This window comes from Podarcis raffonei, chromosome 1 (genome assembly GCF_027172205.1).
Source record: "Podarcis raffonei isolate rPodRaf1 chromosome 1, rPodRaf1.pri, whole genome shotgun sequence".
Classification (NCBI taxonomy): Eukaryota; Metazoa; Chordata; class Lepidosauria; order Squamata; family Lacertidae; genus Podarcis; species Podarcis raffonei.
In genome coordinates this window covers 3,527,694-3,542,420 of record NC_070602.1, presented here as the reverse complement: position 1 = coordinate 3,542,420, position 14,727 = coordinate 3,527,694, and the positions used below count along the sequence as shown (strand labels likewise).

Sequence of the window (14,727 nt, the reverse complement as noted above, 5' to 3'; positions counted from 1 at the left end):
TCCAATACCTTAGTCTTTGACTTATTCAATTTGAATCCTGCCACTTGACCAAACTCTTGAATTATTTCCCAAACTCTTTTCGTGCTAGCTTCTGGCTCTTGTAATGTAAGTACCAGGTCATCTGCAAATGCTCTCAATTTATATTGTTTAGCTCCGACCTGAACCCCTTTAACCAACTGGTCCTTCCTAATCATATTTAGCAAAACCTCCAGGACCCAGGTTAAGAACTTTGCTTCAGGATAAGAACAGAAATCGGGCTCCGGCGGTGCGGCGGCAGCAGGAGGCCCCATTAGCTAAAGTGGTGCTTCAGGTTAAGAACAGTTTCAGGTTAAGTACGGACCTCCGGAACGAATTAAGTACTTAACCTGAGGTACCACTGTATTACTATTTGTATCACACCCATCTGACTGAGTTGCCCCAGCCACCCTGGGCAGCTTCCAGAAGAATATACAAAAACAAAACTTCCCTGTACAGGGCTGCTTTCAGATGGGAGGGCGTTTCACGGGGAGGGTGCCACCACCGAGAAGGCCCTCTGCCTGGTTCCCTGTAACCTCACTTCTCGCAGCAAGGGAACTGTCAAAAGGCCCTCGGAGCTGGACCTCAGTGTCCGGGCCGAACGATGGGGGTGGAGACGCTCCTTCAGGTATATTTAAAGGTCAGCACCAGCACTTTGAATTGTGCTTGGAAACATCCAGGGATCCAATGAAGATCCTTTAGGACTGGTGTTATATGGTTCTGGCGGCCACTCCCAGTCCAGCAGTGACATTCTGGATTAGTTGTCGTTTCCGAGTCACCTTCAAAGGTAGCGCCACATAGAGTGCATTGCTGTAGACCAAGCGAGAGATGACTGCCCTGTACCCCCCTGGCAAGACAGGGCACATGCAGGTAGGGTCTCAGATGGAAGTGGTTATGTTGGTGTGAGAAGCCCCTCCTCTTGGTGGGTGCCAGAGCCCTGTTGAAGGTGGAGAGCCGGAGATCTCATGTTGCGCTGAGCTGGAGCATGGACGAAGCACATCCAACCGCATCAAGGCTTAGCACAGGCATAGGCAAACTTGGCCCTCCAGATGTTTTGGGACTACAACTCCCATCATCCCTAGCTAACAGGACCAGTGGTCAGGGATGATGGGAGTTATAGTCCCAAAACATCTGGAGGGCTGAGTTTGCCTATGCCTGGCTTAGCAGGTTGCAAGGGACCATCTCCTGGGTTCTTCTTCTCTCCCTGAGGATGTGCATGCTTTTTCTGCCAGCCAATTTGAAGCTTGGAACGGCTCCTTGCATAACTGGGCTATTCCCTTGTAAAACAGCAGGCAGAGCTGTCGCCCTCAGGCGTCCTAAGAGGCTCCCAGCCCATCTTGCGGGGCCTGAGCACATTCTTTCCGGATTCACTGTGGCGCTTGAGCCCCCGAGGCTGCCAGCCCAGCCCTCTGAAGAGCAGTTCTGTCTTCAGCCAGAGAAAGTAATAAAACGTGGAAAACCAGTAGAGTGGAATTCGTTTAAGGGGAAGAAGTAGCGGTGGAGGGGACTTTTTTTAGCATCCGTCGAGCAGTTGTAGCATTCTGTATTGTATTGATTTGTTAATAATTGCAAACATGTTCTGAGATATATTTAGTTACAGAAAGGTAGCCGTGTTGGTCTGCCATACTCAAAACAAACAAACAAACAAATTTCTTTCCAGTAGCACCTTAAAGACCAACTAAGTTAGTTCTTGGTATGAGCTTTCGTGTGCATGCACACTTCTTCAGATACCTGAAGAAGTGTATCTGAAGAAGTGTGCATGCACACGAAAGCTCATACCAAGAACTAACTTAGTTGGTCTTTAAGGTGCTACTGGAAAGAAATTTGTTTGTTTGTTTGTTTTGAGATATATTTGTCAGGCTTGAGTCTTTTGTCGCTTTGGTTGCCTGAGCAGTCTGCTTTTCATCCACCTAGACCGGGGTGCCAGCCCCTACCCTGCGGCCAGTGGATGAGTAGACCTTGAGCTAGGATGACAAATGCTGGGTTCAAAGCGAGTGCTGTGGTTGCTGGCGCCTCTGGTCACTCCAGTGCCTCAGATAAGATTCACAGTCCCATTGATGGAGAGCGAGAAAATGCACTCACGCACATTTCCCTTTTCCAAAGGATCTGGGTAAAAGTCAGATCCTAGGGGAATTAATCCTTGAAAAGCATAGAGAGTTGAAAGAGGAAGTGGGAAAAAGCAACTCTCTTCCAACTTCCCATGTCACGTCTGTGTACAATTCAAGGGAGAAAAGGGTAACTACCCTCCCCACCGTATGATGAAGAGTTGTTCCTCTGTGATAACACAGAATCATGGAATTGTAGAGTTGGAAAGGACCCTAAGGGTCATCTAGTCCAACCCCCTGCAGTGTAGGAATCTCAGCACATGGTCCCCCATCCTTATGGAAACCATACCAGACCCTGCTTGCTTTTGCAAATGTGCTGGCAGTTTTATTGCTGCACCAATAAATCTACTGCATTAACTGCAGGTGTAAGAGAGCTTGCACACTACATACCAGTGTTTTATGAACTGTGATGTTTAGGGTTATATTTTTTCTGAAGTGTTTCATTGATTGATCAAATTAGTCAGTCAAAATTAGTTTAATTGGTCGATAGCGCTGCTTGTGGAATTTGAATCGGAATCCATGGATTCTGCTGCAAATCAACCTTTTGGGTCGTGGTGTGAATTGGAACATAATTGTCCTTCAGATTTTGCACCTCTCCAAATTTCGCAGGATAGCCCTTGGCTTTAAAAAATGCACCGAAATCCATATTATAGGATCAAAAAAAGGCATATGGGTGCATTGAGGTCAGATACATAGCTAATTATGTATTTTTTTACAAAATACGAATTCTCATGAGGATTTAACAAAAAAATGGTAGATTAATGCAGAGTGGGATTATTATTATTATTATTATTATTATTGGCATGTATTTATTAATAAATACATGCAAAACTAACACAGAGTGGAAATAGACGGATCCATCCTGCTTAGAAAGATGCCTCCAGTTATTTAATCCAGTAGATTAAAAAAATTCAGTTTTTAATATAAGCTCTGCAGGTGTCAAACGCCATCATTGAAGGAGTATTCCCTCCTACCAGAGAGAGAAGGGGGGTTGTCTCTTCCTTGATGTTAGCTGCTCCTGCACACCTTGCAGGACATCATCTAAACCAGCCCTCCCATCTATTTTAGACTGCAACTCCCATCAGCCCCAGCCAGCAAATATGCCTTTCCCACCTTTGGCAATGTTGGGTTTATTTCCCCCTCATATGTTAATATGTGCAGATTTAATTTAATTTAAAAGAGCCAATGTGATGTAGTGGTTCAGAGCGGTAGTCTCGTAATCTGGTGAACCGGGTTCGTGTCTCCGCTCCTTCACATGCAGCTGCTGGGTGACCTTGGGCCAGTCACACTTCTTTGAAGTCTCTCAGCCCCACTCACCTCACAGAGTGTTTGTTGTGGGGGAGGAAGGGAAAGGAGAATGTGAGCCACTTTGAGACTCCTTAAGGGGAGTGAAAGGCGGGATATCAAGTCCAAACTCCTCCTCCTCCTCCTCTTCTTCTTCTTCTTCTTCTTCTTCTTCTTCTTCTTCTTCATTAAGACTCATACAGTCGTTCAGCCAGGCTTCCTCTAACCAGGCAACAGCCCTGGTTAAAGTGAATAACAAATCTGTTTTGTGTTTTTCCCCAGGGGATGACTTTTCGTTGATACAGCAAGAGATCTACATGGTTAAGGAATGCAAGCATCCTAACATCGTAGCTTACTTTGGGAGCTATCTCAGGTAAGGCCTCCCGCATTCTGCTTTGTAGAAACGATTTGCTGTGCCAACTTCCTGCAGGGACCTAAGGTTTTCCTGCACAAGCCCTAGGGAAGTGGCATTCTCCGCTGGTTTTTGAGCTTGCTATCTGCTGCAAGATACGGCGGTCCTACAGTGTCGAAGTCGATGGAACTTAGGTGCTGGGGCTACATAGAGCTGCTTTTTAAAGCTCTGGTGGGACGGAAGTGAAGTACTTCTTCTCACCAAACCTGAAGCACCATATTTTCCAGTCTGCTGTAATTCTGCATTCTATTGGACATGAATCTCTTGGGACATCCCTTATTCCTCAACAGATTTGATCCGTTTCTCTGCGCTTGCATGTTCTGATATTCAGAAGTGTCCGTGCAGTTTGCTGCATGCCCCCCCCCCAAGAAATCAAGGGTTGTGTTTTATGTGATACTTAAAAATCTGCAGAGGGGTTGGGACTTGTTGCTGTGGGTCTTGAACCTTTGATAGCTAACTGTGTAAAAAATGGACCTCCGACCTCAGTTCCTGTCTGTGTAATGGGAATAATGGTGACAAGGTGGCACTTAATCACTACAAAGCGCCTGTTTGAGATGGGTAAGAATTATTAACTACCCTGAGCCTCAGGGACAGGATGGGCTATGAATATCAATGCAATACAAATAAATGTTTTTCGATTCGTTATCAGCATCAGGCATTATTTCTGATAATATCTGCTTAATTTCATAGCCGTGAGAAGCTGTGGATTTGTATGGAGTACTGCGGAGGAGGATCCCTTCAAGATATTTATCATGGTAATTGGCAACCTTATTATTTTATACCATGCCCTTCCTTCAAGGGGTTGGGGTGGGATGCACAACTCTTTTCTTCTCTGTAATTTGGGGCAGAAATTACTGTAAAGTGCTGCATTCCAAAACCTGCTGCAACAGATGAGAAAGCCCTGCTGACTTCCATACTTTAGTCATGCGCCGCATGATGAAGGACATCCTTCTATCAGCCCCACACGGGTCAAGAGCATGCCACCACATCATGCTTCATCATTTTATGTTTGATTTTCCTTTCAGTGACGGGGCCACTGTCGGAGTTCCAGATTGCGTTTGTTTGCAGAGAGACGTTGAAGGTAAGGCACTGCTGGGCAGGTCTTGGGTGACTTTTGGCGTAAGAAGAACGAAGCTGTTTCAGTAGAACTGCAGTCCAAAGTACATGCAGGGGAGCAGGAGAAGATCGCCAATAATAATCTTAGCTAATAAACTGCTCAGTTGTTGTTGTTTAGTCGTTTAGTCGTGTCCGCCTCTTTGTGACCCCCTGGACCAGAGCACGCCAGGCACTTCTGTCTTCCACTGCCTCCCGCAGTTTGGTCAAACTCATGTTTGTAGCTTCGAAAACACTGACCCACCATCTCCTTGTGCCCTCCATCTTTCCCAACATCAGGGTCTTTTCCAGGGAGTCTTCTCATGAGGTGGCCAAAGTCTTGGAGCCTCAGCTTCAGGATCTGTCCTTCCAGTGAGCACTCAGGGCTGATTTCCTTAAGAATGGATAGGTTTGATCTTCTTGCAGTCCATGGGACTCTCAAGAGTCTCCTCCAGCACCATAATTCAAAAGCATCCATTCTTCGGCGATCAGCCTTCTTTATGGTCCAGCTCTCACTTCCGTACATCACTACTGGGAAACCCATAGCTTTAACGATATGGACCTTTGTTGGCAAGGTGATGTCTCTGCTTTTTAAGATCCTGTCTAGGTTTGTCATTGCTCTTCTCCCAAGAAGCAGGCGTCTTTTAATTTCGTGACTGCTGTCATCATCTGCAGTGATCATGGAGCCCAAGAAAGTAAAATCTCTCACCGCCTCCCTCTATTTGCCAGGAGGTGATGGGCCCAGTGGCCATGATCTTAGTTTTTTTGATGTTGAGCTTCAGACCATATTTTGCATTCTCCTCTTTCACTCTCATTAAGAGGTTATTTAATTCTTCCTCACTGCTCAGTACAAATTGTTAAACACCATAGTCTGGCTTTGGGATTTTTAGTTCACTACTTCATATTTCAGTTGGCACTGTGGTCTAAACCACTGAGTCTCTTGGGCTTGCTGATCAGAAGGTTGGTGGTTCGAATCCCCACGACGGGTGAGCTCCCATTGCTCGGTCCCAGCTCCTGCCAGCCTAGCAGTTTGAAAGCATGTCCAGGTGCAAGTAGATAAATAGGTATTGCTGTGGCAGGAAGGTAAACGGCGTTTCTGTGCGCTCTGGTTTCCGTCACGGTGTCCCATTGCTCCAGAAGCGGTTTAGTCCTGCTGGTCACATGACCCAGAAAGCTGTCTGCGGACAAACGCCGGCTCCCTCGGCCTGAAATCAAGATGAGCACCACAACCCCATAGTCGCCTTTGACTGGACTTAACCATCCAAGGGTCCTTTACCTTTACATTTTTACCTTTATAGTGGAGATTGTTGCATATACATAGAATTAATAGAGGTTTCCTGTGTTCAAAGCACTTCACGTGCTTTCTCTCAGAAATCTGCACAACTATCTAATAAGGTAGGTGATCATTTCTTATTTCCACCTTGCAAGTGGAAGAGGATACCCAAAGGCAGTATTTCATGGAACTTTGAAGTGTCAGGCATAGCTCTAATGGCTTTAGCCCAAACGTAGCAGAGTTTTCCTGCACAGCGAAGAAGCTAGTTGAGATGGAAAAGACTAGTCAGCTAGACTCAGAATAACTATTTACAGGATTTATTAAAAGGAAAAATAAAACCAGCAGAGTTTCTGCATACAAAACAAAGCAAAATAAATACTTTCTCTCTCTCTCTCTTAACCATACACAGCACTCCTACTCCTAACACACCCAACACACCAAACTGTGCTAGCAATCCCTAGATAACAGAGTTGAGTGCTGGTCGTTAACCAATCAGAGTAAGTAGTTTCTAGGTCAAGCAGACCTGGGCTTTCTGCCAAGAGTAAATTGACACGGCCTTGAGTTAATTGTGTGAAGCCAGAATCTGTAAGTTTCCCATGAGAACCAATTAACAGAAACTGAACAGTATTTCTCAAATATGGGGCTCCAGCTTCAACTTCCACCATTCCTAGCTAGCAGGACAACAGCTGGGGACCCAAGTTTGAGAAACACCGTCCTAAGATCACAGAGGAAGTGGCCCATCTGCAATTTGAAGTGGAGACTTGGCAGGTCACCTGCTTTGCCACAATGCAACCCCATCTGTCCACAGGAAGGGCTGCCCATTCTCTCTGTTAGCCATGTTATGGGGATGGTCTTTTATCCCACCCAAGCTGAGATTCTGCGGGTGTAAAAGGTTGATCTTTGAATATGCACTCAATTAGAGTCTAAAAGAAGCCCTTCTAAGATGCGGTTTAAGGCTCTGTTCAGAACACTTTTGAAAGAGAGTGTGATAGCTCAATACTGAGACACCTTGCACTAAAAATACCTTCACCCAGAAGCAAATGTTTTTGATATCGCACTCCTGGACCTCCTCTTCACAGCTCCGTTTTATTCTCTGTGGATGAGGCAGAGGACCAGCACATGAGAGCTGCTTTGCTGAACCACATAGGGGAACAGGGACCCCCCCAAATCATGAATCACAATGTCTCCTCCAGCTCTAGTGATTAGAGGAGCAAGGTCATGGACTGTAGAGTTGCAAGGGACCCTGAGGTTCATCTTATCCTGGGTTGTCCAACTGGTAGATCGCCTGGGTGATCGTGGTCATTATGGTGCAAACAAAATCCCTGTCTCCAGCGCTGTCTCCCTCTTTCTGCTGCACTGCCATCCCCTCTTGCCAACCCCCCCAAAAAGCTCAACAACTGTGGCCAACCCCCCCCCCCGAAAACGCAGACTTCTCCCTCCCTCCAATGATGGTGGGTACATCACTGACAGTTATTTTATACTTGGAGTAGATCACAGTCTCTTGGGAGTTGGAAGTGCCTGATCTAATCTAACCCCTTGCAATGCAGCAATCTTTCATGCACCGTGGGACTCGAACGCACAACCCTGAGATTAAAGAGCCTCGTGCTCTACCAACTGAGCTATCCTTCAGACAATAATAACACAAATAAAGCATAGTAATGTGTTTGCATAAGGATTTATTAAAAACATTTTGCATGCACGATCTCAGCAATTCTTTTATAGTGAGGGCAGGTGAATGGGGCTCAGGCGGCAGCCCGTCGTCTCTTGGGGGAATTGGTTCTGGTCACTCTGGCCTTTGATTTCTTAGGCCATCTTGGAGTTCTATCCTCATCTTTGCCGCTGCTGCTTTCTTTTTTAGGGGCTCGATTATTTGCACAAGAAAGGCAAAATGCATCGGGATATTAAGGTAGGTGGTTCCTGAATGGAGCTCTTTCTCCGTTAAAGAAAGGGGGGGTGTTGGTGAGTGACCGTAAACTTAAGGTTTTATTTTTATTTTTCAGGGTGCAAATATTCTGCTGACAGACCATGGGGACATCAAGCTGGGTAAGTTTGCTTCATCTCCTTGACTTCCTTGAGAGAGAGTAAAAACATGTGTAACATTTGCAGAGCAGCGGAGACTGTCTTGAAGGCATCTTTGCTTCAGGCAGTGCAAATGTACCTTCTCTTCTTGAGGTCATGCTCTGCATGGCACAGAAGTCAGATGTGGGTGGGACTGATTGGCTAGCTCCTGTGCCATCTTCAACCCCTAAAGGAATTGTGCAGTTTTTAAAAATTCCCTTTTAATTCAACCTCCAGTTTCACACACTCATCTGCCCCTTCCATTTTGGGTGGGAGCTTGGGAGGCAAGGAGTGAGGCCCCTGTGGCTGGCACTATTGCAAATTTGGCACACATGCCTCTCTTCAGCCTCCCCAACCCCTCCCAAGAGGGCCTACTTAGAGCCTTTTCCTTGGTCTGCGTGAAATGGAACGCCAGCTTCTAGAAAACATCTTCCACTCTTTCTCCCGCAGCTGACTTTGGCGTCGCGGCGAAAATAACGGCCACCATCGCCAAGAGGAAGTCGTTCATCGGCACTCCTTACTGGTAATAAATTCCTTGGGATTATTCAAACAAGGGCCTGTGATGCTGAGCCAGGGTTTCTGGACTGTGCGATGAGGATGCAGAAAGAGGAGTTGAGGATGCAGTGAGTTGGCAGAAACAGACTCAAAGCTATTGAGCTCTTTTCTGACTTCGTCGGCTGGGCATCCCTCTGAGAATCGCCTCTTCCGCTGCTGTTGAATACCTTCTGCCAATTCACTTGAAGGCAGAGGTGGGGACCAAATGCAGCCCTCCAGTCCTCTGTTAAGCCCTTGAGACCCTTCCCAGTGCCTTTGCCAAGCTGGAATCAGTCTTTGAACTATGGGAATGCTGCTTCTTGACAGGGTGGAGGTGTTTGTGTTTGTGTAGCATGGCTGGAGTGTGACCTTAACAGTTGCATCCGTTGCTCTGTCTACTCTTGCATCTGGCCCCATTCAGAATTGGCATGTGACACCCCCCCAAAAAAGTTGTCCATGAGGGAATGTGACACTCAGGTGTCCCACCTGCTTTAACAGCCCATACAAGGTGTCTACACAGGTGAGACAGAACCACACAGATTTCAGCTGCAACAACTTTCAGAAATTGGAAGGTGAATATATATATACACACCTTGGGTTCCTGATTTACATCCTACACTGTTCACAGGAATAGGCAGCTTTTGTCAGCCAAGGAAGCAACCATGAACATGGAAGTAGCACAGATGAGCAACTTGTGAAATGCAGGTTGTTATGTGCAGCTCACTCCTTTAAAAAAAAGAGAGAGAGTTATAAATATCCTGCCTTTACTTTGTTCTGCAAAAGGTAACTTCCTAGTCCTTATGGTGGCAGAAGCCAGGCTGAATTTGCAAGTGCGCCCTCAATAAAATAAAAAAACAATCTGATCTTGCGGTCGGTTGTGCACAAATTGAGGATGGGTGCACCAGGTCTTTCAGCTGGGCTAAGGGTCAAGTCTTCCTTGAAGGAATTGTTCCGAGAAGTAGCTCAGCATTCTCAGAAGTGCAGTCCCCAAAATTCCTTAAGGGAGGCATCAACAGCTCAATCAGTATAGCTGAACGCTGCTGGCTTACCAAAAGCTCCACGAACCCGGTGGGGTGTGTAGGATCCCCTCCCTGCTCTACCCTAGGACTCCTTGAGGTCCACCAGCTGGAGCCAAGCGCAAAGGAGTGACTTACAAAGAAGGTCAGACATGCACTGAGAATTAAGGAAGTGGTGGGAGTTGCTTATTATTATCATTATCATTATTTTATTTTATTTATACTCTGCCTATCTGGCTGGGTTGCCCCAGCCACTTTGAGCAGCTGTTGTTAAACAATTCGGAGACAAAAAACACGGGTGATCTATTGCAAAAGAGATCCACAAAGAACTCCCTGTCTGCCTGCTGCCCGCACCGCAGTCAGCCTCCTCCTTTTGCTGTCTCTCCCAAGTCTGCAGGACCAGGTGGCATGTCTGGCACCTGGTAGGCAGCAGCATGTTTCTGTCAGGCTCCAGTTCTCCAGTCTTCTTTGTCTAGCCCTTAGGACTCTCCCCAGGCCTGCCTCCTCAGGCTACCCTACTCTTTCCAGGGTATGTGCCCTTATTGCTTCTCCTTAAAAAGGGACCCCTGACCATTAGGTCCAGTTGTGACCAACTCTGGGGTTGCGGCGCTCATCTCACTTTATTGGCCAGCATGTGGCCAGCATGACTAAGCCGCTTCTGGTGAACCAGAGCAGCTCACGGAAACGCCGTTTACCTTCCCGCCGGAGTGGTACCTATTTATCTACTTGCATGGTGTGCTTTCGAACTGCTAGGTTGGCAGGAGCTGGGACCGAGCAACAGGAGCTCACCCCATTGCGGGGATTCGAATTGCCGACCTTCTGATTGGCAAGTCCTAGTCTCTGTGGTTTAACCCACAGCGCCACCCGCATCCCTTGCTTCTCCTTAAGGGACTGCAATAATACCTCTTGCTTGCTTGGGGGGTGGGAGGATGCATGTGAGAGTATGTGTTTCTGTAGAAACCTCTACATCCAGCACCCAGTGGCCCACCTGCTTTACAAACACAAGTACCTTTATTGGCATTATGAGTGAAAACATTTCAAAACACTAGGATAAATTTAAAAGGGACAGGGGTGAGGCTGCTGAGGATCACAAGGTACTCGATTGTCCTGCTTCACCCTGTCTATTCCCTAGAGAGGGATGATTAATTAAGAACCCTTTCAGGTAAGATGCTTTATGCCTCTGGCTCTGCCTACCCCTGGCATGCAGCCTCCAGAAGGTTGCCCACGAGAAGATGTGGCCCTGGGGCTGCGAAAGGCTCCCCACGCCTGGGCTGTAAGCACAGGAGGGGCATTTGGGTTCATTCAAAAGCACCAAGGGGAGGTGGAGTAGATCTTGGCTCTTCCTGCTGCCTGACAGCTTTTTTGTTCCCCCCACGAAGGATGGCTCCGGAAGTTGCAGCTGTAGAAAAGAACGGCGGCTACAACCAGCTGTGCGACATCTGGGCAGTGGGCATCACGGCCATCGAGCTTGGAGAGTTGCAGCCACCCATGTTTGATCTTCATCCAATGAGGTCTGTGGACGGGAAGGGCTCCTCTCCTCACACACTCTCTGGCCCTGAAGTAGACGAGTGTTAAAAAGAGCTCTAGTATCTGAGAGCTGGAAGGGACCGTAAAGGTCATTTGTTCCAACCCCCTTGCCAAGGCAGGGAACCCAACACTCCAGCATTCTCAGCGGGTGGTCCTCCCTCCTGCCCCTGCTACAGAACCTTTGGCTGGAGAAAGAGGAGAACCTTCCACCTAGAAGAATATTAGCGCTCTGTAATTTGCTTTTACTGACATGGTCCCCCCCAAAAATAGCCCTATTTCTTTAATTGACAGTTAACACAGTTGGTGTTATTTTTAGATTTTCTATGTTGGTATTTTTTAATTGGTCTGAAAATGGGCAAGCATCATCAAAAGAGGAAACAGATTCATAACACTTCAGTCTTTTGCAAATGCAACATTTATAATATCGACATTTTTAGATGCTTGCTGATACCGTGTTTGCGCGATACTGTGAGCTTCCTGGAGTGGGCTGTGCCCCGAAAGGTAGCTCACAAATAAATGAATCAAGCCTGGCCTGCCTGACTGTTCCACCATCAATTCAGTGTGTGCAATCAGGAAGTTCTTCCTAAACTTTAGGGGTGTTGTGCACTGCAGATCCCATCATCCTCAGCCAGTAGAGCCAATGGTCAGGAAAGATGGGAATTGTAGTACAAACCATCTGGCAGGCGCCTCTTGGTCTACTCCAGTCAAAAACCCCTTTCTTCCCTTACAAATCCTTTCCTTCAGGTAGGTAGCCATGTTGGTCTGACACAGTCTAGATAGATAGATAGATAGATAGATAGATAGATAGTCCAGTTGCACCTTAGAGACCAACTAAGTTTGTTCTGGGTATAAGCTTTCGTGTGCATGCATGGTATCTGAAGAAGTGTGCATGCACACAAAAGCTTATACTCAGAACAAACTTAGTTGGTCTCTAAGGTGCTACGGGACAATTTTTTAATTTATTTCGAATCCTTTCCTTGTACAGCTGTGTTCTGCACTTCTGACGGGGTGGTTTCCTTGTATTTCAGGGCCTTGTTCCTAATGTCCAAAAGCAACTTTCAGCCTCCAAAGCTAAAGGAAAAAACAAAATGGTAAGTCTGGGAGTGCCTTTTTCATTTATTTTTCCCCCAGGGGTCTTGCCCTTGATGGTTTGTGTCTAGTTCCTTTCCATACTAATAGAGGTGCCCTTTGGCTGGTGATGGTGACCCCTGAAGGTGGCTGAAAGAGATGCTTAGAATATTCCATCACATACCCCCAAAAAATGTGGGCTTAAGGGATGGGTGTGGGGAGCAGAAAGAGTTTGACCTGCTGATATTGACTGGCAGCCCCTCAAATTGCCCCTCCCTCCACTCTAGTCATGGGGCAGTACAATCCTTTGATGGTTGCCTTTCTTTTTAACCAAGACCCGGGTGGCGCTGTGGGTTAAACCACAGAGCCTAGGATTTGCCGATCAGAAGGTCGGCGGTTCGAATCCCCGTGACAGGTTGAGCTCCCGTTGCTTGGTCCCTGCTCCTGCCCACCTAGCAGTTCAAAAGCCCGTCAAAGTGCAAGTAGATAAATAAGTACCACTCCGGCGGGAAGGTAAACGGCGTTTCTGTGCGCTGCTCTGGTTCGCCAGAAACGGCTTAGTCATGCTGGCCACATGACCTGGAAGCTGTACGCCGGCTCCCTCGGCCAATAAAGCAAGATTAGCGCCGCAACCCCAGAGTCGGCCACGACTGGACCTAATGGTCAGGGGTCCCTTTACCTTTACCTTTACTTTCTTTTAACCAAAAGGCTCCTCACTGGATCATTTTGGACATCCCCCTCCTTCAGTTCTTTTAGGGTACATGCAAAAGTCGCTTCATGCTGGGCATACCCACCTTTGCTTTGTGCCTGACCAGGCAGAGAGATAGGCAAGAGTGGAAGTATTCTCTGTTGACTTTGGAGGTCTTTAAGCAGAGGCTTGACAACCATATGTCAGGAGTGCTCTGATGGTGTTTCCTGCTTGGCAGGGGGTTGGACTCGATGGCCCTTGTGGTCTCTTCCAACTCTATGATTCTATGACCGTGCCCTGTCCTCCAGCGTACAGCTGGAGGTGTGATTAAGGGGTGAGGGAAAGGGTTTTAGGCCACAAGTTTCTGCTTTCTCGCAGGCCTCCCTCTGCCTCTGCTCAGTCTCCGTTTTTAAGAAGTGATATTTCTCTAGAATAAAGACAAAAGCAATTTCTGAAGTTAGGTTACCTTTCCCTCTGGGAGGTTGATCTGCCCGACATTTCATTTGCCTCCCCCTTATGTCAGTTGCGGTATCGTCATACTGTGTTGCCTCTCCTCGTTGCCTGCGTGTGTTTTTCTAATAGGCTGCAGTTCAGTTGTGATCTCCATGTTAGCCATATTTTCCAGCACCCAGACAGTCAAACCACATTCTTTTGCTACAGATGTTTTTGCCGTTTGCACAACAGTTGCAGTGGCCTTCTATTCTTCCCTTCCCCTTTTTGGCAAAAAATGTAGTTAAAAAAAACAAAACCCAGACAGTTGGGGGGTGGGGGGAACCAACTTCAACTTTTTTCTTAATTCTGCAGCGCTACAAGGGCCAATGTAGCTGGAAGGGGAATGCATAAGACTTAAGAAGAGCTCTGAGGTTGGGTCTGACCAAAGGCCCATGCAGTCATAGAAACATCTAGTGGAACCCCATGCAATGCAGAAATCGCAGCTCAAGAATCCCTGCTTCTAGCCTCTGCTTTAAAAACCTCCAAGGAAGGAGGAGAGTCCCCTCCCCCAACTCCCGAAGGAGTCCATTCCACTATCGAACAGCTCTTGCCATCAGAAAGTTCTTCCTAATGTTTAGTTGGAATCTCTTTTCTTGTAGTTTGAATCCATTGGTTCGTGTCTTGCCCTCTGGAGCAGGAGAAAACAAGCATGTTCCATCTTCCCTTTGACAGCAGTTTGGATAGCTCAACATTTGCAGTGTTGAATTCCATCTTCTATTTCAGATAGAGATGATATAACTCCTATCTTTTGCACTTGCCCCAAATGATCAGTCAACCTCTAATAACCGGAATTAAAAAGAGTACAGCTATGAGTTATCCATGGACCTTTTACCGATTCCTCTTAAGCTACATAAAGGAGATAATATTTCCAGATGATGGTTGAAGCAGTACCTTCAAAGGCAGCCCCACGTAGAGCGCATCGCAGTAGTCCGAGCGCGAGATAACTAGAGCATGCACCACTCTGGCGAGACATTCTGCGGGCAAGGAGGGTCTCAGCCTGCATACCGGATGGAGCAATGCAGGAATGGTCTGTAGATGAAGGCCAGCGTACAAATTCAATAAATAATAATATTTATTCTTCAAATAAAAACATCTTGAAGGTCCCAGGCCACAGAGAAGTTAGGCTGGCCTCAACTCGAGCCAGGGCTTTTTCGGCTGTGGCT

At 46.9% G+C, this 14,727-nt stretch overlaps 1 protein-coding gene across 2 annotated transcripts in view; it reads left to right on the top strand.

The window, feature by feature from the left end:
• The window catches only part of MAP4K5 (mitogen-activated protein kinase kinase kinase kinase 5), a 96,490-nt gene that overhangs the window by 44,041 nt on the left and 37,722 nt on the right, over positions 1 to 14,727 (top strand). For both annotated transcript variants that reach the window (XM_053387425.1, XM_053387354.1), the window contains exons 4-11: positions 3,687 to 3,777; positions 4,507 to 4,571; positions 4,842 to 4,897; positions 8,040 to 8,087; positions 8,182 to 8,224; positions 8,690 to 8,762; positions 11,169 to 11,300; positions 12,345 to 12,407. In XM_053387425.1, the coding sequence (XP_053243400.1) occupies positions 3,687 to 3,777; positions 4,507 to 4,571; positions 4,842 to 4,897; positions 8,040 to 8,087; positions 8,182 to 8,224; positions 8,690 to 8,762; positions 11,169 to 11,300; positions 12,345 to 12,407 (571 nt within the window). The remainder of the gene's footprint in view (positions 1 to 3,686; positions 3,778 to 4,506; positions 4,572 to 4,841; positions 4,898 to 8,039; positions 8,088 to 8,181; positions 8,225 to 8,689; positions 8,763 to 11,168; positions 11,301 to 12,344; positions 12,408 to 14,727) is intronic.